Raw genomic sequence first — 23,913 nt, 5'->3', positions numbered from 1 at the left:
TATCAATGATCACTAATGTTGCCATACAATATATTATTTTCTATATTCTCTGTTTACAGTAACATTTTAAATCACATTTGTGTTTATTTAATTTAATTGTAGTTTTAATACCATTAATTAAATTAAATGGACTAAAACTACAGTACCTATCAAATCTTTGTCTATGTAAAAATAGTTGTATCAATTGGCCATCTTATAACATTTGCACTCAAACCTTGCACCGTACGTTTTGCCATACTGATGTATGAGTCCACTCATATACTCTGCATGTAACACAGCGAGGTGATTAAGTGTGGAATTTCCACCACAATCGCCACTGTGGAAATATAACATGACTTATCACAACAACCAAAAATAGCTATTGATTAGCTAATTATTTTTATTTTGAAACCATCCCAGAGTGAATTCATGGAAATAATTGTGTTGAAATGCCAAAAATAAAATGGCTTAATCGGTGATTAAGAGGCACTTGCAGCGCAGTTAATTCACCTAAAGATATCGGAAGGTTTTTATCAAAAAATAACAAATCGGGGAAATTAAAACACTTTAAGCTATACAATAATATGAGAACAGAGAGGTTTTATTGTGTGGGCTTCTTATGTTTGCCTTTTCGATTAAGTTAGATGCACCAGAGAGTGTGAAATGTTGCTTTGAATGTGTTCGACTGTCTCTCTGTTAGCCCACCGACAGTGGAAACTTTCAGGCTGCTTTCCTCTCCTCTGACTTAATTCATGCTGTGATCGGATCCAGCTCATCATGACCCTGCAGTCATTGGTGGAGAAATGTCTAAAAATAGTGAAAGATTTAACAGTTCCACTTCTCCTTCTCCATTTGACTGCCGCCCACAGCAGCAGTGGAGTTTTGACAGAATAATGTATCCATGTTGACCAAAGTGGGCGTTCAAACAGACGGCAATGAGCAGCGGGTTAATGTTAAAGCATGATGCTAGATTGGATGGAGGGAGGAAGCAGACATTTACCCAAGCAAACATCCTCTCATTTCACTTCAGCTTTAATATCCTCTCCCGGTCTTGATTCAACATTGTGAGCACTGTCGCTTTTGTAAGGCTGTATTTTGAGTGAGATTTAACCAAAGTCTATTGACTCAAAGATAGAGCCATGTGAAGTATTCTTGTTGAGTAAATACCAGCAGATCTTCTAAATTAAATCGTTTCTTTGAAGATAATTCGATGGTTTGAGTTTGACGCTGCAAACAAATTCAACTTCTACAAGTTACTCTGACTCTGCTTCCAACTCACTCTCTTGGAAAATGACTGCCAGTCTGCTGTGAAGATCTTTCCTGACGTTAGCCAAGGGGGCATGAATATTTAATGGCCAGAAAGAGAATGTCCTAAACATGGAAATGTTTGAGCTCGAGAACAAACCTTTTTGTTTATGTTGTCATAGCTGTCGTCAAGTCAGCATTGAAAGGTGTTATTCTCTCATTTTGAACAGTTTCTTACTCAGGCAAAAACCTGAAGTAGATCAATTCCATTCATACTTTTCTATAGTCTGATTTGTGTTACTGTTTTTGGAGTCACGTATATATTGTAAAATCTATCCCATATCTGTTACTTTAATAAAATATACATTTAACCTTTAATTGGCATTTGCTGTAGGCTCTTGAGCAGCACGGTCAAATGTATCTGCGGTTGAACATGTTATGAAGTCATGTTGTTTGAAAGCTGTAAGCAAGTGAAGAATAGCAATGGAGATATCACAACACCTCTGCTGTATGTGTTTTGGACTGCCGTCCCTCCAAGCACCTAACAAAATATAAACAATTATGGATCATTAGGGTGAATAAGGATACTTTTTTAGGCAAGGGTGATGCAATTCAATTTCTTTTTAATTTACTGTAATGACCAGTTTTGGTCTAACTGTATTTTCTACAAAGCCAGTGGTGCAGTAAGGGAGTGTTATCCAGTGATAGTATTTACAATCCCAGCATGCATTGTGTGACCATGCATTTTGTGCCAATACACTGGTACTAGAGACTCAGGGTTGGCTAGGATACGCTATACAGTAAGTGAATGCAAACAATTGCAGTGTGCATTTGGCAAAGCACCAAACATTTATTTCATTTGTACATAGGTTGTAAACATACTGTAGTTACACAGGTTTGAAAGCGACTCTGGAGTCTATGCTAGGATAGCTCTAAGCTAAAGAGGCGGAGATGCAAACAGATCTTGATCAAAGGCAAATCGGAGTCAGAGAAAGAGAGTGGAAGAGATCACAGCGCCTGGCTCAGCAGAACCAGTCACAGGGAGCCACTAATCCTCGTGATCTTAAACGATCGAGGCGTAGGAAGGTAATATGTCGAAGGCAGCGCAGAATCACAGAGAGGACACTTATCATATCTGCACTCAAATAGCCAACAATACAGACATTCAACCCAACCATTTTCAGAATCCAGTTTTAATATTTTAGAAAGAACAATTCAAGGCACATGAAAACATTGTGTTCGTTGTCACAAATAACAAAATAAAGGGGGATTTGTTTCCTCAATGTTGGTAAAGACCCCACAACAATTGGACTACTTTTCTTTGGAAGTCATTTTACAAAGATGGTGATTGTGTTATCAAGATACACACATGGTTGATGAGGAGCCCAATATGTCCACATTTTGTGAAAGAAACTGAGGTACAATATAACATCTGAGGGAATAAAGTGTGGAAGAACAAGCCCTTTCTTACAATATTTATATTAATATCTCATTTTATTATGGCTTAATATCCTAATGGGCATACCAACTGGCATGAAAAAGACAAAATGCTTTTAGAGTTAGGTGATGTTCCAGTTAGCTCTTATTAATAACAAATACTGAAAGTCATATTATTTACAAAAGGATTATTTTGTACTTACAAATTGGAATGTTTTCAAAAGACATATTTCTTAGCAATTTTGTTTTTAACACACATCAAATATACTCATTGGATTTATTCCTATAGCTTACCAAATACTTATTTAAACTAAGAGCTGGGGCACATGCAAGTTGAGTGGATTCAGGAAGGAACAATATTATACACAATAATAATAATAATTACAGTTTGATCAAAAAGCACTTTTTTGTAGCACCTTGAGGGTTTTGTGATTCTGCACAAAAGCACCCCTGTGGTTGTATTCAGAGCAGCACCTGGAGCTCCAGAGAGGGAGGCGTGGGGCGGGGGGGGACGAGGGGGTGAGTGGATCCTCTCTCTGTTGCTCTGTCCGCCACGGCATCAAATGTCCTTTTCCTGATGTCACTCCCATTCCTACATGTAAGTTAAAGTCATGTGATTCTGGCCCTACAAGGGCGAGGAGTAGCTTCCCCGGGTCAGCGCTTCATGACAGGGCCTGGGGGGGGGGGGGGGGGGCAACTCTTCTTCTCCGGGGCTTCAGTGGATCTTCTCGGCAACGAAAGAAAACACAGGTTTTTGACTTCGCAGGGAGAGAAGGTTTAAGGCGGTGGGATCTCAGCATGTGGGTGTTAGTATGGACCCTCTGACCCTGTCCTTCAGCGGGGAGTAGGGGGTGTGTCTAGCCGAGGAAACAGACGGGGCCGACCTCGAAGCCAAACCTCTGGTTGGATTCCCCAAAGTCATTCAGCATGACGTCAATGATGGGCAACTGGTCGATGCGGGGAGTGTTGATCTCCAGCACCGACTTGGAGTAGCCCTGCTTCAGCTGAAAGCACACAGAACAGCGTGAGTCCCTTCAACATGTAACCTTGTGAAACTGGTACAGTAAAGAGATGCATTTGACGGATAAAGGCTTATCTTGAAAGAGCAGACAAAGATGTATTGTTGGTAGAAAACTTCAGGAATGCAGAGATTTGCTTCTTTTCTCTTTTTTACATCATTGTAATTAAAATATCTTGATGTTTTCAGCTAGTCAAACTAATGAAACAATGGAGATGTCATCTTGGCTTTGGACATTTTGTGATGGGCATTTTTTGAAATCATTTAAGAAGGTGCCTCTTTCCTTTGTAAGAAAAAAGTCCTAACTGCTGCTCTATGCAAAATATATAGCATAGACTTATGATTATTTCATGTGATTGTTTTCATTATTTACTTGATCATTTGATTCATAAAATGTAAACAAAATAACAAGTAAAATCTCTATTACTCCTAAAGCCCAAAGTAATGTCTTCACATTGCTTGTCAAAGAGCCAAACATTGAAAGATATTACATTTAATATAATTAAAAAAATATATTTACGAAGCTGAAAAAGCAACACAACCACCTATCGATTATCCTAACGTGTTTTTGTTGAATTAAAAGCTTAATTTCAGCTCTTTCCAACATTCATTACAAACCGTTGAAGCTATTTCAGAGTCTAAACTTGCCCAACCCCTCGATTATTCTGGTCTGTATCTGACAGTTTAAACATGGGCGTGTGCCATTCTTCTCCTGCATATTTGTGAGGATTACTTGGATGCCATGGGATTTGGAACAAAGTTGAATTGCAAAGGGAAAGTTATGAAGCAGTGTTTACCGAGCAGCCGTCCGTCAGGGGCTTGATGAAGGGATTATTGTCGTAGGACAGCTCCTCGTCGTTGGAGCCCAGGAAGCGCAGCGCCTTGTCGTAGCTGTCCGCCTTGGCGTCGAACCAGGCCACCGACTGATGGCAGATGTAGGTGAAGTTCTGCCGAGCCGAGGAGCTCAGAAGCTTCAGGAAGGTCATCTGAACTGTGGCGATGGTGCTTTCTGTCATGTCAACGTAGTTCAACTAGGGAGAGAGAGATGGAGAAAAGGAAACAGGGTTAATACAAGGATGGAGTAGAGAGGGACAGTTTGAAAAAGAAATGGTAAGAGACGGTAAGGCAGGGTAGCAGAGAGTGATTATAGGGAATGAGTTTCCGTGAATAAGACTTGTATATAGACACTATTTCTATTCTATTTGTATTTAATTGCACTATTTGTTTTCTTGTGTTGCACTGATGGAGGAGGCTGTGGCTGAAGATTGTCATCGACATAACTACACTGTAGCTATGTACGCATGACAATAAAAGCCTTGAATCTTGAATAAGACGAACTAATTAAACGGCAACATTAAAAATAAATAATATAAAATAAAAAGTCACATGGTTTTACTCACAATCTTTCCACGTTTAAATTCACTGAACCATGCCCCTGGAGTCTCCTTGGGCCAGTTGGATATTCTAACCTATAATCAAAAAAGGAAACAAATTAATTCAATGACAATTATATGTGTTACTTTTCCAATTGCAAAGTGTACATACAGCATATCAGCAAATAGCTCCTCATATTGTACTGAACAGATGTAGCCTTTTCCTCGTTACTCACCCCTGCGGATTTCTTATCTGGGAAGATGCAGGTTTCTCCGCCCGCCGTGAAGTTACAGAACACTTGGATGGCGTCTCCGGTGCAGCCCTGGTTGGGATCGATCCAGTATTCACCTGAGAGACAAACACAGCCAAGAGACGGAGCCGAGGCAACGGTTTTCAAAATTGTTTTCAAATCAAATCAAGTTTTATTTATATAGCACATTTATAAACGATTTTTGGTGGAGCCAAAGTGCAGTACATATAATACAATTAGCCTACAGTAGAGACACTTTACAGCAAATACAACAGCACAGTTTGTTCAGAATATCAGTATGAGAAAAACGATACCCTCTGTCCTTAGACCCTCTGTCCTTAGACCCTCTGTCCTTAGACCCTCTGTCCTTAGACCCTCACATCGTACAAGGAAACACTTCCAGAGAAAACCCACAGTTTAAGGGGAAATAATGTGTTTTATTCTTTTAGTTTTTGACATACTGTACTATGACTTTACTCTACTATGCTCTGGCTTCTTTAGTTCAAACACTGACTTTTTTATGGCATCATTTACTTAAAAACTTTGTTAAAAAATACTTTTATAGTTAACTTTAAAAATGTATTCATACTTTGAGTTTTAGGGCATACTGAACTATGACTATTTTAGGACACTATACCTTACTACTATACCATACCATTTGAATGACCATCAACCACTTTCCAATACATGGATTTATGTGTAAATAGCATTCAATACTATGACATTTAAGTGACAAACTATACCAGTGACACTCAAATGAGAGCGAGGTAACCTTTCAAACCTGAATATTTGATGTTGTGTATTCTATAGTCAAAGTCAACTTTAATGTCAATCTTTCAGTTTGTGTGTACAGACTGAGAGATCGTATATAGATGTATATCATTCGACTCTACATTTATATAACATGGTTTACTCGTGTGCTATGAAGCTGTAACACAATCATTTTCAAATTTGTGTTCAATAAAGTATATCTAATTAAGTCTAAGCTATTAATCTACCTCACAATTACATTAAACAGATTCACAATGGAAATGTCTTAGTACTTGAAATGGTACTGAGCTTCCAGAGTGCATAAAGTAAGTGCCTGGGGAAGCCATTTAAACTGCCTCTGTTCTCTGCCTTTTTGCAAAAGTGTCCCAGTGTGGGCAAAGCAAGTCAAGTGTCCCTAAAGTAGAGGCTAGAATAAATACAGCTCTTCTATACTGAATATTTAACGTTTTTAACTACTGCAACCGTAGACCGAATTCTACTACCAATACTGTCTCATCGCTAACACTAATATAAACTCTTTCTCACCGTCGGGGTAGTCGGGCTGGCTGAGTTGCAGGTCGTTGCAGGTCCTGGCAGGATTGTCCTGGGTGCCCATGGGGAACTTCATGCGCTCGATGTCCTGTTTGAGGTTGTTGAGGGATCCGAAGACATCCTCCATTCCCTCCATACCGGCATCCATGCCGTAGTCTGCCATCGCATCGTCTCCCTGAACGTCAGCCTGCCGCCTCGTCTTCCTGCTGCCTGCCCCCTGGATGGGCAGCGGCTGGATGAAGTCACCGGGAGGACCCTGCACCAGGAATGTGTAGGTTAAGCATGCACAATTTTTAACAAGGGATGTATCCAAAAGCATGTACTTGGTCTATAGAGATGGGTAAACATATATATTATTTAAAGGTCCCCTATTATACTGTTTTTCATCAATATATTATAGGTCTCAGATATATACAAAGTGTTTGGATCACTGCAGCATTACCCATAATCCCCTCTGTTTCAAAAGTGCTGATTCTCTGTCTGTTACTTTAGATGAAAATAAGGAGCCACTCCCAGACTAGAGCTGTAATAGAGTTGTTTCAGCTCTAGTATTTAATCATAATGCTACAGTTCACGTCCATGTACAGCATCACAGCAGTATACTGTTTAATTTCTAACAATAATAAAGCTTGGGGTAGAACTGCCAAACAACAACAAACAGGGGACTTACAGGGGGTCCGGGTTGTCCGATCACTCCAGTGTCTCCCTTCTGACCGGATGTACCCTGAAAACAAAATATGGACATCATTAAAATGAGACCGGTTCTGATTATAAATCACACAGTGGGCAATAAAAGGCAACAATGGACTCACGAATGATCCCTTGGAACCTTTCTGTCCTTGAGGGCCCTGTTGAAGAGGAATGAACAAGAGATGAACAACATGATATTACGAAGAGGGATTTTTTTTAAATAAAGTATTAAGAAAAGTGACTTACAGAAATACCAGGAGGACCAGGAGGGCCGAGGGGACCAGAGGTACCAACAATACCCTGTAATACATGACATCAAGCAGGACACAGTTAGAATACATCTCATTTTCAATATAATGTTGGATGTGTTAGTCCCACATGTGTTGCAGTTAGGGCTGAGAGTTTAGGAAGTCATATCAGGTATTTTTGAAAATGGCAAAACATTTGGCAAATGCATGCAACATAACAACAAATAGCTAACCAACATTCATGCAAAATGGGTTCTTCTGTTATGCATCACATTAGAAAAAAGCCTGAATACATCAAAATAACATATATTAAAGGATCTCGAACTAGTACATTTGGACTCAATCAAAAAAATCTTTTTCAAAATATGTTTATGCACACAATGCAGAGTATACACTTACAAAATCTCCCTTTCCTCCGCCTGTACCCTGAGATCCAGGCAGTCCTCTGTCTCCCTTCTCTCCGGACTCACCAGGAGGTCCGATCAGACCGATAAGACCGGGATGACCCTGAAGCAGGCGGAGAAAGACGAGCAAAAAACATGAGACAAAAGCATTGAAATAGGAGAAAAACATTATATGTACTAGATGTTCTTCTAAGGTTTCATTTCTGTTTATCATCTGCTGAAAATGAAAGCAGTTTTTCAAAGGGAAACCAGAATAAAAGTGTATGTGCAATATCTGTCCAGGCTTAGTACCGGCTTATTTCTGTCTATAAATGATTAGTGTGCTTATACTGGCGTCATGTTAAAGAATGGGGGTCTGCCTGTGCACCTGCTGCTGGCAGAGTTATGGTTATCTGCGTCTGACTACCGCATGCTGGCATTTAACAAACGACCACTACAGCGAGGATATTATAGGGCTTGTATTCTGCATATCAAATCAGGGTGTGAAAGCACAGAGCAGAAGCTTTCTCCATCTTTACCCGGAGACACTGAACATAGGGACAAGAGGCCCAGATGTTTGCTTACTTTGAGAGCTTCTCATTGGCAGATATGAGAAAGACACAATAAAGTAATTTGAGATTAGCATTGTAATAATATCCTACCTTCCCTCCCTTCCCTCCAGAGTCACCTTTCATACCAGAGAGTCCAGGGGGTCCCTGTGGAGGGAAAGAATCAGTTTGTGAAGCATAGCTGTCAGGGAAATGAATACACATTATTTGACTGTGACAGCCATCACAGATCTCTGCTTTCGTCCTGACTGTGTTCCATTGTTCCTGCAGAGGTACTGCACCCACTACTGTAAGCAATAGGGGAGCAACTACAGATTAGCTTCACGATTAATCATGTTGTCGATAAATCACTGAGAAAATATGCACTGTATAATTTCCCAAAGCCCAGGGTGTCACCTTCAATGGCTGTCATGCTTTGTCTTAACAGTCCAAAAATACAATGCCATTCATGAAAGACAAAAGAAAAGCATCAGATTCTCATATTTAAGAAAACAAAACCAGTACATATTTTTGCAATTTTTTGACAGACAATTATTCAAATATCAAAATAGTTTCTAATTTGTGTTTCTGGCAGTCAACTAATTGATTATCGACAAATAGTTCCAGCTCTACTAAACTGTAAAGTTATCACACTGAAACGTTTTCTAGTGTACTAACATATTACAAAGGGAGAACATGTCTTACGATAGGTCCAGGGGGGCCGTCTTGACCAGAAGCTCCAGGTAACCCTTGCTCGCCCTGAAAATAAAGAAGACATATTTACAATATCTGGTCAATAACATGAGAATAATCAAAATACTGAATATATGAAGACAGTAAACTGTATTTTAAGAAGCGATACATGATCAAAAAGTCTGTGATACTACAATAGTAGTAGTTCAAATAACATTCATTCACAAACATTGTTTTCTCAATTAACATGATTTAATTCGACATGTCAAACCATTGAAAAAAAATGACGGATAATGAACTAAATGTACTCACAACAGGGCCAGGAATTCCACGCAGTCCCTCAGGACCGGACTTCCCAGCGGGCCCTTGAGGTCCCACAGGTCCAGTTTTCCCATCAGGCCCCTCGGCTCCAGCTTCTCCCTGCAGAACATCAGCACACAGTTACAATGCCTCCAAGGCTCACTCACATGTACACTTATATCTATAGAGTTTCTTTGTAAACAAACACAGTTGTTTCTCAGCAAACCCCATCATCCCTCAAGTCCTGACAAACATATTGAATGAATTTCCTCTCGAAGAACAACGTGCAGCAGATTCACACAATAGCAGATCTTACATTTTTTTACTTTGCAATATGTATGGTCAAGAACGTCTTTTAACTCTGAGAACCTGTATCCAACTTTCTAATGAAAGCAATCCTCCTTCCTGAAGTCAAATTGATGGAAAGAAAACATCGTCAAACATATTGGATTGGAAGGATTCGAGGATTTGCAGCATCCAAACAGATCAAATGTCACCAGATCTCGTCTGTTGTCTCCGAGAAGAAGCAGACAGTGTATGCATTGAAGTTCCAGAGATGTCATATAGACCGGGGTAATACAAGGGGGGGGGTTACATTGCTCTGACAACCAATTAGGCCTGGATTTGACATCTTAAGATGACAAAGCAGGCTTTGTCTCGTCTCCATCAAATCAACTCTAATCCTTTACCTCGGTGTGGACACAATGTGCACTTTGTGTGTGTGTGTGTGTGTGTGTGTGTGTGTGTGTGTGTGTGTGTGTGGTCTAGCATTACTATACTTGTGGGGACCTACATCTGTTTACATAGTCACGTGTGGGGACTGGCTTCCCTTATGGGGACAAATTGGAGGTCCCATGAGGGGAACCATTAATTTTAGGGTGAAGACCTGGTTAGGTTTAGGATTAGGATTAGGGTTAGGGTTAGGGTTAGGCATGTGTTGGTTATGGTTAAGGTTAGGATAAGTCTCCAGGAAATGCATGTAAGTCAAAAGTCAATGCAATGTCCCCTGAAGTGATGTATACATGGTATGTGTGTGTGTGTGTGCGTGTGTGTGTGTGCGTGTGTGTGTGTGTGTGTGTGTGTGTGTGTGTGTGTGTGTGAGTGAGTGAAGGAGGGAGGACTTTTCAAAGCAAACAATTCATGTAAGGCATAGAGAGTTGTCTTCCTATTTGATGCTCTTCAACGGTGCAAACACCACGCGTGTTATGGATTTAAACAAAGCAATCAAATCCACCGATAGCCTGAAGGAACCCCACTGCTTCTTCAGTTAGACACATTCATACGGAGGTTAACACAGAAGTGCACCTGAGCAGGGTTTTACAAGAAAACAACAACAACAACAACACATGTTACTAACAGGTTATCAGTAGAGGTTTAGACATCTAGTAACACTATAAGATATTGTTTTTTGAAATAGATCACATGAACGAGGGTGGTTTTAATTATTTGAACAATTGGATTGGAGCAACTTGAAATACCGTTTAGTTTTGTCAATCTTTGATCACTAATATTTGAAAATCCTAAAAAATAACAGACTCACTGAACAGTAAAGCATGGAGACATGTCACAGTAACACAATACAAATATGAACCTGGGTATGAGCATAAAAGCACCCCTTAAAATACCGTTTGCATGCCTCCACATAATTATCCAAGCCTGGTCCCATCAGGATTAAGATCGACCACTTCAGAAGTTAATAGTATGTTGTTAAGGTCGAGCGGTTTGCAACTTACCTTGGATCCTTTTTCTCCTTGTTTGCCCTCCTGACCTGCTTGTCCAATAGGTCCCTGAGAAGAACAACAATAACATACAATTAGGATTTTGAACAACAATACTATAAATATATCATTGTATTTAAAAATCTAACTTAATATGTTATCATGTTAAACCCTTTTACATAAATCAAGGTAACTACTCTTTAAAAAGGGAAATTCATCAACTTTGCTGACAAGCTGTGATTTTATGTAAGTACTTATTTGTTAAGCTAATTCTCTCAGACCTTGAATATGTTTTAAAGAGAGGGTGATGCGGGGCCAGGCGGCGGCAGGGTGAGCACATGGCCTACATTCCAGACATACCGAGTTAAAAGCACATCAGCATTTTCACCAAACAGCCTCTGGTCAAAACCTTTTAAGTGGGCTGTCATTGTGTGCATTAGTGAGTGTACGTTTGTGTGTGTGCGTGTGTGTGTGTGTCCTTGTGCGTGCATGTGTGCTAATGTGGTCAAGCAGACACCACATGCATCAATGAGCAACAATCCTGAGTCAATTTCGAAGAGATATTGGGAACTATACTAACCCCGAATTACGCCAGTGACAGATACAAAAAATCATATCGCAAAGTCCATTAATATGTTCTGTCGCCGCTGTCACTTGGAAAGTGTCCCTTGGAATACTAATTAGATGTATGAAAAGTGATCACGACACTAACGTTTTTAAACTGAGTGATCAACCAGCCGCCTGCATTTTCATTTAAGCCTCAGAAATGTGGGAAAAACAAACAAAAAATGGAATCTGTTGATAAAGAAAATAGGCCGTTAAGAACAACTGGTGACATGTTATCATGGACAGTCAACTGAATCTACTCAAGGACCCTCTGCTGCGCAGGACTGTACAGCATATTACCACAAGCTGTGTGAATATGACAAGCTTGAGAAATGAATGTGTTTCAGCCACAAGAATATTTCATAGTTATTTGGAAAAAATAAGTCAAGAAGAAGAAGTACTCTACTGAAAGGGTGCCATGTGTATATTTAAACCTGGACCATATTCTCTTTGTTTCTGATTGTTCATGCTGCTGTTTCATTGCATATATGTTGTTATATATGTTGTTGTTGTTTACCTCAGGGCTAGTTTATCCGTTTTATGTACAATTAGGTTATTTATTGCATTGGTGGACCCCCTCCTGTGGGTCACAACATACATTTGGGGAGTTGTGAGATGATGAATGTGGTATTAATGGATACGTTATTAGAGTTGAGTGTGTGACATTAATATTGAAAGGGCTGTACAGATACATTTACGTTTTCAAATACGCTTTGCTCTTGGAAAGTCGCAGAGAGGAGTCCTAATGGGAGTGGAGTTTGATACGTCGGACTACAGAAAGCATAGCTCAGTGTTATCTCAAAGATGTTCATGTTGTGGCTGAACATTTAGCCGATTTCGTCATTTTGGACGCAATTTCAGAAGGACAGGTTCCGAGCGAGACTTAAATATTGAGCTTAAGGTAAAGAGAAGTGTGTTGTAACTCTGAATGGTTCTTTTCCATATTGTTGTCAGACTTATACACCACTCTGAGCCAGTGGCAGAAGCAACACTTTGAGTGGACGTGTATTGACGCTGCAGAATTGCCACGAGCGATTACAACGCAGCTCTTGTGCAGCGATTTCAAAAAGTGTTGTCTCCATTAGTCACTTGCGAACAAAAACATTGGTAAACACAGTCCAAGTTTAAAGACACTAAAGTTACCCTTTAAGTAAAAGCATCAATATAGAAATGTAAAAAAATGTCCATGGGAATAATGTACTAAGTATAAGCACTTTTTCTCAAGCAAAGGCCCCATGTGACTAATGTGTTGTTATATCATGTGCTTAGATTGTTAATACTAATGCAATTCTAACTGTTGTAGTTGTTCAACGCTAAACTAGTTCATCTATTTTATGTACAGTTAGGCCTTTCAGTCCAGTGGGTTATGAGACTATTAACTAGGTAGGACAGCCAAGAAAAACACAAGGTCTCGGACTCTCGGATTCACTAAACATGTGAATGATTTGACCAGTTTTGACCTCAAACTGTAATTCCTGTAAAACCATCTTGATGTCTATCCATGCGTTAAATCTTCCGAACTGTTGGCAATAATTGACATTGCTTTGTGTCAGAGGTCACAATCCAACATGGTTAGGAACCACTGCTTCGCTATTTAGCAATCAATGTTTTTACATAATGACAATAACTAGTACATATAGCTGTCAATGTTTTTTTTTTTTTTTTTTTTAATTTTTTTTTTTTTTAATTTATCCTTTATTTATCCAGGAATGTCCCATTGAGATACAATATCTCTTCTTCCAGGGAGTCCTGACCAACACGGCACACAACAAGTTTCAACATAAAACAAGGGCATTTATTTACCAATACATTTATGGGTGAAAAATATAACATTTTCCCATGAAAAGTAGTTCAAATAAACAGACTTTAAATATCTACAGCACTTAAGATAATATACTTATTTTCTATCACTGCTAATGCATGATCTCAACAGTGTTTATGGTACCTATGTATATGTTGCAAAGGCTGCATTATACTGTAATAAAGAAATGGCAGCTGGTTGATACTAATGCAGACTCTACTAAACATCACCTCTGCTTAGATACACAAAACAAAATGAATTTACTTTATAAATGAATGTTTCAGTTTTAGTTGTCCTTATTGTGCCAGACTTTTATACAGTGCATTAATAGCCTGCTTTATTGCTCACAGTAAAACATTATAACAGTAAATTAAATGCATCGTAAAATTGCCACGCCAGAGAAATGAAATAATGTCAGACCCAGGCGGATGTGTCAGAGAGGGCGGATGTGTCAGAGAGGGCGGATGTGTCAGAGAGGGCTTCGAGTGCCAGACATTAAAGTGACACGTTAATTTCCAGACATTAGCAGCAGCAGCAGCAGCAGCAGCTTTCAAACCCATAATATGTCAGTATATTCCTGCAGGGTGCTCTCTGCCTGTAACTAGTGGCTATTCAAGACTCTCAGTTTCACTAATGGGCAACATTACATTGTATCCAAACAGAAGATGCTATCATAAATGTGTGTCTTAGTGTGACAGTGTGTCATATTTGTTAAGCCTTTGGGAGCACTGTGAATCTAAAAATAGGGAACATCTCGAGAGCTTAGCAGAGGTATGATCTTGTTCATCATTTTGTAAATGTACTCACCCTTTTACCCGGAGGTCCTGGTACTCCAGCCTCACCAGATGGACCTGCAGGGCCCTACAATGAAAAGATAAAACATTAGCCTCACAACAACGGAAGGGTTTAGTTACATAATGAGACATTACTTGTTGGTCCTTTTCACACCCCTTTCTTTATATCGGTGCGACAGTTGACTGTGTGTTTAACAGAACTTAAATGTACAGAAACGGCAATATCTTTTATGATTTCTAATGTCATAATGCAAGACAGTCATTGACATAATTTACGTTATTGTACAGGTATTTAAAATGTTAAAGATAGTCTATGATTACATTGATTTTAAATGATCACATTCACCACGCTGCTACTTCAAAGCTACTTTGCCTTCTTGGGTTACTGCTGTGTTTTAACACATTATTCTGTTCATGGAATCGCATGCGAGTGGCTGCATGTGTATTTTCAAGTTGTTCACTTTGCATGTTTTAACAAATTACGCTCACGCAATACTTACTGGTTGTCCAGCCTCTCCGTCGTCTCCTTTGTCACCAGCTAAACCGTCAAGACCCTAAAACAAAAATGACAGCATTAGTCAGCTCTTGTACTGCACTGTAAAGACTAATCACAGAAGGGTCTATAGTATTGGCACATTAAAGAAATGCACATTCAATAACCAAGTCCTATTACACAAAATTGAAAAATCAAGAATGAAAGAGGGAGGAATGGGTAATATAAGGATCCTATTAGGAGTCAAAACATTGTATGCCATCCTAAAAATGAGTGATTGAGTGATAAATGTAGCACTTACAGCAGCACCGGCCTCTCCAGGGGGACCGGAGTCTCCTGGGAATCCGACAGGACCCTGCAGACAGACGGAGACACTGAGAAGGCTGCGTCGACAACATCTCTGACAGCAGACAGCTCCACTGAGTCATATGACACAGTGATTCTGCAGCTGACAGCTTTAATAACTCTTCAGTAATGGCGCTGTGTGTGTGTGTGTGTGTGTGTGTGTGTGTGTGTGTGTGTGTGTGTGTGTGTGTGTGTGTGTGTGTGTGACGGTGGAGGTGACATACGGGGTTGCCCTTGGGGCCGTCGTCTCCAGGGGGCCCGCGGGCACCGGCTGGTCCAGCAGCTCCGGGGGGGCCGGATTCTCCCTTCTCTCCATTCTCTCCACGGATACCCTGAGGGGAAAACAAAACAGAGGCCATGAAGACCACAAACATAAGGGCCATCAACGCTTCCTTGACAATAGCATGCTACATAAGGCACAAAGTGTGTGTGTTTACACATCTGTCACTCCAACTGGCAACAAAACAAGCACCGAAACGGCTCGAAGAACGGTGAAAGAAAAACAAAATGAGGCTTTAAGGCTTTTCTAGATTATATTCTTCAGATTTTGTATTAAAACATTTCTTCTGATCCTAAATGATTACTTTTTGCTCTAGTAATAGCATCAACAGTGTCTTAAAGTGTTGGCTCTGACTAAGAGCAGGAGTTGGAGCAATATAACGAGCTCGGAATCGTTCGTTGGCCCATTAGAGCAGAGTGCCTCTCCAGTCGATGTCACCATGGCACCTTTGAATTCGACCTCGATGTGACGTGCAACACTGGCTCTATCGGTCACTGCAAACAGATCCATAGCCACAGATACGCAAGTACAACCTGATGGACTCAAGGAGGGGGACTGGCCCACGCCTATGACCAAGGTGAGTCCACCAGGGTCTATAAAAAGACTTCTTCATTATTGGCAATGCTCTGAATTGTCAATAATCAATCACGATTTCACTAAAAGGTCGAGGCACTCTTGCAGGCAATGTTTAATAAGTCATCTAAAAGCAATTTGTCAAAATCATTTGGTTTCTCTTTAGAAAAAGTATTTAATAACAAATGCAACATTCATTTTAGAGACATGAAACAAAACACATTTTTGCGAACAAAAATAACTTTTTTATATTCTGCATATTCTGACATTGCATCGTATAACCGTCAGGAGGTTAGAATAAAAGACAAACCTCCAATGGTCTCCAAATCTATGGCTAAAGTCATTTTATGATGAGGTTACTATCATTGCTACACAGCAGACTGCAGTTATATGGAGGTAAAATACTCCTACATCGATTACTGTATAGCACAATTGTAAATGAATAAACATAAATGAATTGACCATTGACCCTGAATGTTGCATACAGTGTCACACTACTAGATTGGGTGTTGTGTTTCTTGTCATGCATACGTGCTTTGTAAACACAACATTATCAGTTATCTAAAAAATCGAAAGTGCTATCTGAAATGAGATTATGAGTATTTGAAAAATGAGATTGTACTTACTCCGAGACCAGGCTCTCCAGCTGATCCTGGGTTGCCAGATTCACCGTTTTCTCCCTGTTGAAAGTGAAAATGTAGATTATCACATTTGCAGTAAACAAACCAGATAGTGTTATCAGCACACTGGCTTCTGGTTTGCATCTTCTTCTCTCATGTCAAACACTTTTTTTCATGCAATGCAGTGCTAAACATGCAGCAGAAAAACAGAAACATTCTGGAGAAGGTATTTATTTGGATTTAAACTCAAAGGAAATAAAATAATGTATTTTTAGGAGCTGAAAAGAACTTCAGAATTGCTCTCTCTATGATATGATGCTTACCTTCTCACCAACACCTCCCATTGAACCGATACCACCGGAAGGACCTTGAGCACCCTGTAGAGATACATCACAATAGGGACAGTTAGCGAAAGTCAAAGACATATTGAATGTAAAGTGTGTGCTTTTATTAAATTATTAGAATGATCTAAGACAAAACAACAATCAAACTCACATCGGCTCCGCTGGAGCCCTGAGGACCTCTGGGGCCAGGAGGACCATGTGGACCCTGGCAGGAAAGAAAGTGAGGTTCAGCATAGAAAGACCACCATGATGTTGCAAAAGGCAAAGTTAATGTATGCTCTACCTTACATGGTCAAACTACATTTCATAGAATCACTTCATGCTGTAATGTTTTGTGTTTTTTTTAAATGTGAACCGGAAGCTGAGGGACTTCGTTGACCAAGTACATTAGTTGAGTTTATATGCTTCTATACAAACATAAAAAAACAATAAGTACAGACAAGTTGATAGACGGAAGTACTTCCTGTAAGGCTCCCCGTGATAGTAAGCATAGCAAAGCACAAATATAAATCATTGAACATTTGGGAAACATGCATCCCCTCCCAAATCTGAACATAATGCTTGTTGAATTGAACTACCCTGAGAGTACTTATTGTAGTCGAAAAATGACTTCCAGTCTGATACTGGATGGGAACAGTGCATCACTAGCAAACATGTGAGAGTCAATACATCGTCCACAGACTTTTTAAAATCTGCCTTAGTCAAAAAACTTCGGTACGTCAAACACTAAAAAGCTATAGAGCAGTGTTTCTCAAACCTTTTCATACCAAGGACCACTTAACCAATAAAAAAACACTTGCGGACCACCTAACTCCACAAATATCCAAAAACATATCGTTTTTTACAAATCGCCTGAAAATGGTAAAAACAAGTGGCAACATGTGTGATGAAGCTGTTTATCTGGGCTATATCATGCAATCGAAAGTGAAACTTAACCTCACTCCATTGCGGAGATATTCCCGCGAGAGTGCGGACAACTTAAATTAATTAATTAATTTAAAATGTGAAATGTTACCAATATACTCACGGACCACTAGGGGGCGCTCACGGACCACCAGTGGTCCGCGGACCACACTTTGAGAAGCACTGCTATAAAGGAAAGTCGCTAAGTGATCTGTACTCACCATTGCTCCAACGTCTCCGTTCTCTCCCTTCTCACCAGGAGGGCCGGGCAAACCCTGAAAGAACACAAATAATCTTTAGAACAAGAGGAATAGCCATAGCACCTGAGACAACACTGCACATTAGGACATCCTGAGCAGAGATACATTGTTGCTGCTCATTGCCAGGCACCAGTGATGTGTATTAAACAGTGAACTTTGGGATGCTGCGTGATGGAGAATGCATTATTACAAGCAGAACCCCTGAGTGTACACACACAACTAGTCAAAAAGGACACCTTTTGTAATTAAAGCGTATGGGAGGCTTGGGTATAATCAGCCAGTGTAAATTACAGAGGGGCTCCATCCATCTCTGTCCACAGGAAAGTGGAAACAAAGAGGACGGTGCAGGCGGTGCGTATTATATAGTTTTGGGATTCAATCATGTTTGACTAAAAACTGTTTGAATACAACTTGGGAAGGTGCAACACAATTAATCTTGCTATTGTAGCTTATTGTCTGTGTGCGTAATTGCAGTTATTATTTGTTGTGTTAGTTGGGGTCCGATGATGGAGCACGCATAATCAATAGGTGGGTGGAAGGCGGCAGTAATGATAAGTTACTGTGAAACCAAAGTGACGGAGATATCCATCATCGAGATCACATGTGTAGTTTCACCTCATTCTGTTGATTTAATGTACCTCTGAATGGCAGAGAAGCTCATTTATAACAGAGTCTGAGTGGGACTTTAGACACGGTAATAAAGCATGAGTAAGAATGGAGAAGTAAATTAAGTATCAAATGATTTCATGCATAATAATGCTTAGATGTGACGGGCTCTTGATCAATGTCCGACTTGTTAGGCTTATTTGTGAATAACATGTACTAATGGATTAGCAGGCGGGAAATAAGACGTGCATTGTGGGTAAAATTAACATGCAGACACACTTAAATACACAAACAACTATTCATATCAGAGCAATCAGTGTTTACTTATGATTTGGCATTTGTTATTCTTGAATAACACAAAGACAATTTGGTGTAATTAAATCGTAAACATCTACTTTTCTATCTGAAGAATTCATGTGCTCAGCGAGGACGGCAAACACAATCCTAAATGATAGAAGCTTTTCAAACTGAAGCCAATCATTCCCCATAGTCGAAAATCATTAATGCTTCAGATAATTGAATTGGAGAGCTGAGCTTGCAATGGCTGCTGCCATCTATCGAAGGGCAGCTCGGCTAAACATAATTAGAAGAGAGGAGACGGAGTGCATTATGCCCAATTAAAAGCCAATTGCAGTTAATAACAGCCTTATCTGGCCCGATTGACCAGCAGGGCTTCGCTCTAATTTCATCATCAGTGAGTTCTTGGATAATTGACTTTAAGATTTTCTAAAATGCGCTGTTGCTTTATTCATTGCCACCAAGGCAATATTTAAACTTCAGCTCATTGGCTTGAAATGAGCCGAGACATTTCGCTCGTTTCACTCCTTTACAGTTTGGAGGAAAACACTTAGATGAATACCGCAGAGTCACATCAAGCTTAGTCCTAATCTCAGTATTACATTCTTATGGGAATATAAAGCAAACACAGACTATACTGTTCAGTTTGTTTCGAGTATCTGACTTTTAAATGACAAAAAGTGACATTTTCCACTCAGTTCTGGCATTTATTACCGTCTTTTAAGAGTCGCACAAGAAGAATAGATTGAACAATGCATGGAAGTTCCTAAGGTGTTATCTTCCCTGAGTGTGTTGCATTGTGGAAATATGCAATTCATAGGTATTGACTTCTGTTTAATGCAGTTTTCAAGAGCGAGAATGTATTATTTATTTTCTCTAAAGTAATTCCAGTAGTATAATTTTAAAACCAAAATGGATGCTAAAAACGTTCTGCAAATCAATGAACAACCATTACAAAGAAGATACAGCCACAGATCAATGTGTGTTGAAGTGGAAAATAAAACTGTACGGCACATAATATGCATAATCCATGTTTGTTTGAAGCTTTACTGCTTGTTATTGACAAGTTAGAAATACCGGACAAAGCAAATCTCCACCCTTGTATAAAGAGTGTCCAGTCTGCTTCAGATTTAATAGTAATAATAATAGATTTATTTTGTTGGCGCTTTTACAGGTGCTCAAAGACGCTTTACAGATATAGTGAAAAGAAAAGAACAAAGAAATATATATAGTTAAAGTTAAAGTCAAATAATACCAAAAACAATCACACATTAAAAGCCAGATTGAAGAGGTGAGGTTTTTGAAGGTGGTGAGGTCGGTGCATTTCTGGCCCTTTCTCTGAATCCTCTATGAAATAAACAATGTATTGTAATTTGTCCATTATGAAGAAATGTGATTATTTCTACCATACATTGATTCAAACATTTGATTGAATACAAGCTACTGCCGGGCTCTATATGGGAGTGGGAGTTTAATGTATGATAATGATGTAGTGAAACACCAACAGCAGCCTCCCTTCCAACATTAAGGGGCGCGGCAAAATGCCAAATGTCAGCAGTGGTGATGGATTCTGATCACTGTCTATACTAGGGAAGGTCCTTCAGGAAGAAACATATTATTTGCCCAGGAGCTATACAAAGTGTTATTAAGAGCCTCGGGTGCATTAATACATTATGCTCTGTTGACGTATGTAAATGATGTGAAGGAAGGTTGGTTCAAAGGGTGTGAAGGGGCTGCTCTATCTGAGAGGGACAGAGTTGTGCAAACCTTCAGGGCTGAGTGGCCAGGTGGTCATGTGTCCAGAGAATGAGAGAAAGGGAATCAACATGTATTTGTATTGATATCAAAGTCTTACCTGCAGTCCGACGGGTCCTGGAAGACCGGGGAATCCTCTGGATCCTTCGTCTCCTTTCTGGCCGAACATACCCTGCTGTCCCCTGGGTCCAGACTCACCATCGCTGCCCTGTGTGGGGGGGGGGTCAAAGATCATTAACATCTTCATGCTGAGCCCTGTTAGCTGAAGATTCAGCAACTGCAAGTCCACAAACACTGTGTGGAATTTCTCTTATGGGATTTATTTGCCCTCTTAATCCCAAGTGGAATATACCCGAGCACACATGGCAGAGGGTGGGTCGATGCCAGTATACACACACATATTAGGACAGACAGTTTACCTTAATGCCTTTTCTCAAGGTCATTGTATGGCAATTCCATCCCTCCATAAATTCTCTACACCCACATATTCTTGCTCTAGGTCACAAAGGGGCTGGTGTTTTTCCCAGCATGCACCCTGGAGAGGTCAGCAGTCTGTCTCAGGGTTAATGCATTTACCACACATTTGCACTCACAGGCCATTTAGAGTTTGAGGCAACCTCCAAATGTGTTAAATCAGGCAGGGGCAGGGACAGGGGGGCAGCTCCAGCCGTAGATCAGCTGTGCTGCTGGGCTACCTTTGGTTAACAGCAGCCAGAGAACAAGGCTCCTCATCAGGGAACAGTGCATTATTGCCAAGGGGTAATGGTAAATCTTGTATCTGAAAGTTGCTGACTTCATCTGTGAAGCCAGAGATGCACGGGACTACAGAGGATGGAAAAAGGGAGAATACAGGGAGAGAGCAAAGTGCTGACAAACTGGGAGTTTTCAGTTCAAATGCATGTCAGCACTTGAAAGAGCTCTCGCTGAGCCCTGGGACATGTCGGCAGCCTCAGGCTCTGGTTCTGAATGCAGAGAAGTTTAGGGGGAAATGTTAGGTGATTACAGGTAGTGGCAGTGCAACTCTAAACTGAAAAGTTTCAAACAAGCTGGGCTGAAGTTTAGAGAGGCTATTACCCCGAATAAAGTCACACATCTTACCCCGACAGCTCACCTGGGAGATCAGACTCAGATATAAGCAGAGTGTTTGGACCTAAATGCTGCATTATTTGCAATTTATTGTAAGGATGCATTAAAAACTCTTGCCACTATTTGTGTTGGAGCTCTTTGGTTGATGCACTTTCATCCAAAGCATGGAAGAAAGCCTGCAAACGTTATTATCACGACTAAAACACAAAGCATAATTATTATACAACAGTGCAGTTAATCTGCGGGGCTGATAATTATATTCTGAAAACCTGTCTCTTCTTGACTCTAGCTGAAAGAGTGTAGGAAGTGCACACATCTGTGCATTCAACCCACAATGAAGTTCTAATTATATAAAATGCTTTCTTACGGGCTTTAATCATCATAAGTGATTTTATAACAACTTGTTCTAAATCTGTAAATGATACATCTTTCAGGACTATCTGAAGCTGGATGTGCCGTGGGTGTATATGAATGAGATACCTGTGGGTATAGAAGTGCTTCTGTCTGCAGGCATCACACATGCTGAGGCAGGTGTGATGCATGACTCATCTAATTTATATGGTTAGTCCCTGAAACTAATCCAGGGTTCATACACTTTTCCATGGCTAAAAAGATGACTCTTTCTCAGCGGCACGACTGATAATGGTTTATTTTAACATGGAACAGGAAAATAAGGTCTGCATAAGAAACATGTTGTGCCTATCTAAAACAAATCAAATAGTAGGCTTACTAGCTTCTACACGCTAAAGCCACTAAAACGTCTCTCCAGCAAAATACCTCAACAGTTAAATGCCATTTTACATTTCATTACTATACGATACAGTATTTATTATCATTACAGTATTACTATTTCGTCGATTAGATACAAATAAATTATATTTGATGTAACTTTGGTTACATTTCCATGACTTTTCCAGGGCCTGGAATTAGCATTTTGAATTCCCATGACTTTTCCAGGTTTTTAATGACCGTAAGAACCCTGCTAATCTAAGTGGCTATTTTAGGGCTTGCATCCGGTTATGTCAGCAAAAAACGTGACATTTCAGAAATTGTTCTTATTAAAGATTTTTGCTTTTTATATTGGACACTGCAAATCACACAATTGGTTTGTAGAAAAGGATGTTTACTAGATCCAGCTCAAGATCGATAGTGTTTCATTCCAACTGCTTGACCTTAGTTGTATCTTCGAGACAATACCAGTTAAGGAGCTGTTGTAAAACTCACATTTTCCCTTCAAGCACCAACGTTTCCCGGGATTGAGAGGTGGGTGTGATCGTTTAGTCGAGATTAATAACAGCATATGACTTGCAAAGAGGGCAGATCTGGTGAACCTACACAGCACGAGTCAGGATTCAGTTATGAAAGCATGAATACGCATGAGCAGGCTGACTCACCAGGATAAAGAACTGTTAAATAATGAGTTATTCAGCTTGGGTGCACTTCCTGCCCACGGTGATCCGTCTCTCCAGGTCTGTTGTAGCCCCACAGAGCCCAACAGATGCTACATTGTTGCTAGAGTGGTTGTTAAAGCCTGATGATCTACAGTAGCTATCAGTTGCCCTCCGGCCATCAGCTATTGTAGAAACTGAACTTGTACTGTTGTGTTACCGAGAAAGATCAGTGGAAGATGTTCTGCAAGGCGGTATTGTTCGCCCAAACAGGGGCCATATGAGGTAGAAAATGAAAATGATAGTTGGGTTGGTGCTCCATTGTGAATGGTGAGACGGTATCACATTGCAATTCACATGTTTTTATTTAAAAGATGTCTAAAAAAGGAAAACGTTGTTACTGTGATGACAAAGCTCCTTAAGGGGTACAAGTCATAATGAAAACGCAATTTGTGTGACATCACAATAATACAATAAGGGCAATTCTTTAATAAAGGAAACTGCAGCCAAAGGTTTTTGGACTGCAGAGGCGACAGTAAAAAGCGATAGTGATTTCGTAATGTGGCCCTGACCTGTC

General features: G+C 40.0%; 1 protein-coding gene across 1 annotated transcript in view; it reads right to left on the bottom strand.

Moving 5' to 3' along the window:
* Positions 1-3,343: 3,343 nt before the first annotated feature.
* LOC117462539 (collagen alpha-1(XI) chain-like) overlaps positions 3,344-23,913 on the bottom strand; it is a 79,942-nt gene continuing 59,372 nt past the window's right edge. The window contains exons 46-67 of the mRNA XM_034104809.2: positions 20,963-21,070; positions 18,166-18,219; positions 17,193-17,246; positions 17,021-17,074; positions 16,704-16,757; positions 15,449-15,556; positions 15,181-15,234; positions 14,887-14,940; positions 14,400-14,453; positions 11,201-11,254; positions 9,480-9,587; positions 9,180-9,233; positions 8,589-8,642; positions 7,943-8,050; positions 7,542-7,595; positions 7,418-7,453; positions 7,276-7,329; positions 6,600-6,861; positions 5,289-5,401; positions 5,080-5,148; positions 4,477-4,710; positions 3,344-3,665 (exon numbers count right to left, since the gene is read on the bottom strand). Coding sequence (XP_033960700.1) covers positions 3,519-3,665; positions 4,477-4,710; positions 5,080-5,148; positions 5,289-5,401; positions 6,600-6,861; positions 7,276-7,329; positions 7,418-7,453; positions 7,542-7,595; positions 7,943-8,050; positions 8,589-8,642; positions 9,180-9,233; positions 9,480-9,587; positions 11,201-11,254; positions 14,400-14,453; positions 14,887-14,940; positions 15,181-15,234; positions 15,449-15,556; positions 16,704-16,757; positions 17,021-17,074; positions 17,193-17,246; positions 18,166-18,219; positions 20,963-21,070 — 1,941 coding nt within the window. The 3' untranslated portion in view covers positions 3,344-3,518. The remainder of the gene's footprint in view (positions 3,666-4,476; positions 4,711-5,079; positions 5,149-5,288; positions 5,402-6,599; positions 6,862-7,275; positions 7,330-7,417; positions 7,454-7,541; positions 7,596-7,942; positions 8,051-8,588; positions 8,643-9,179; positions 9,234-9,479; positions 9,588-11,200; positions 11,255-14,399; positions 14,454-14,886; positions 14,941-15,180; positions 15,235-15,448; positions 15,557-16,703; positions 16,758-17,020; positions 17,075-17,192; positions 17,247-18,165; positions 18,220-20,962; positions 21,071-23,913) is intronic.

Source organism: Pseudochaenichthys georgianus, chromosome 17 (assembly GCF_902827115.2).
Source record: "Pseudochaenichthys georgianus chromosome 17, fPseGeo1.2, whole genome shotgun sequence".
Classification (NCBI taxonomy): domain Eukaryota; kingdom Metazoa; phylum Chordata; class Actinopteri; order Perciformes; family Channichthyidae; genus Pseudochaenichthys; species Pseudochaenichthys georgianus.
The sequence above is the reverse complement of the archived record's forward strand: the minus strand, read 5'-3'. Positions and strand labels throughout refer to the sequence as shown.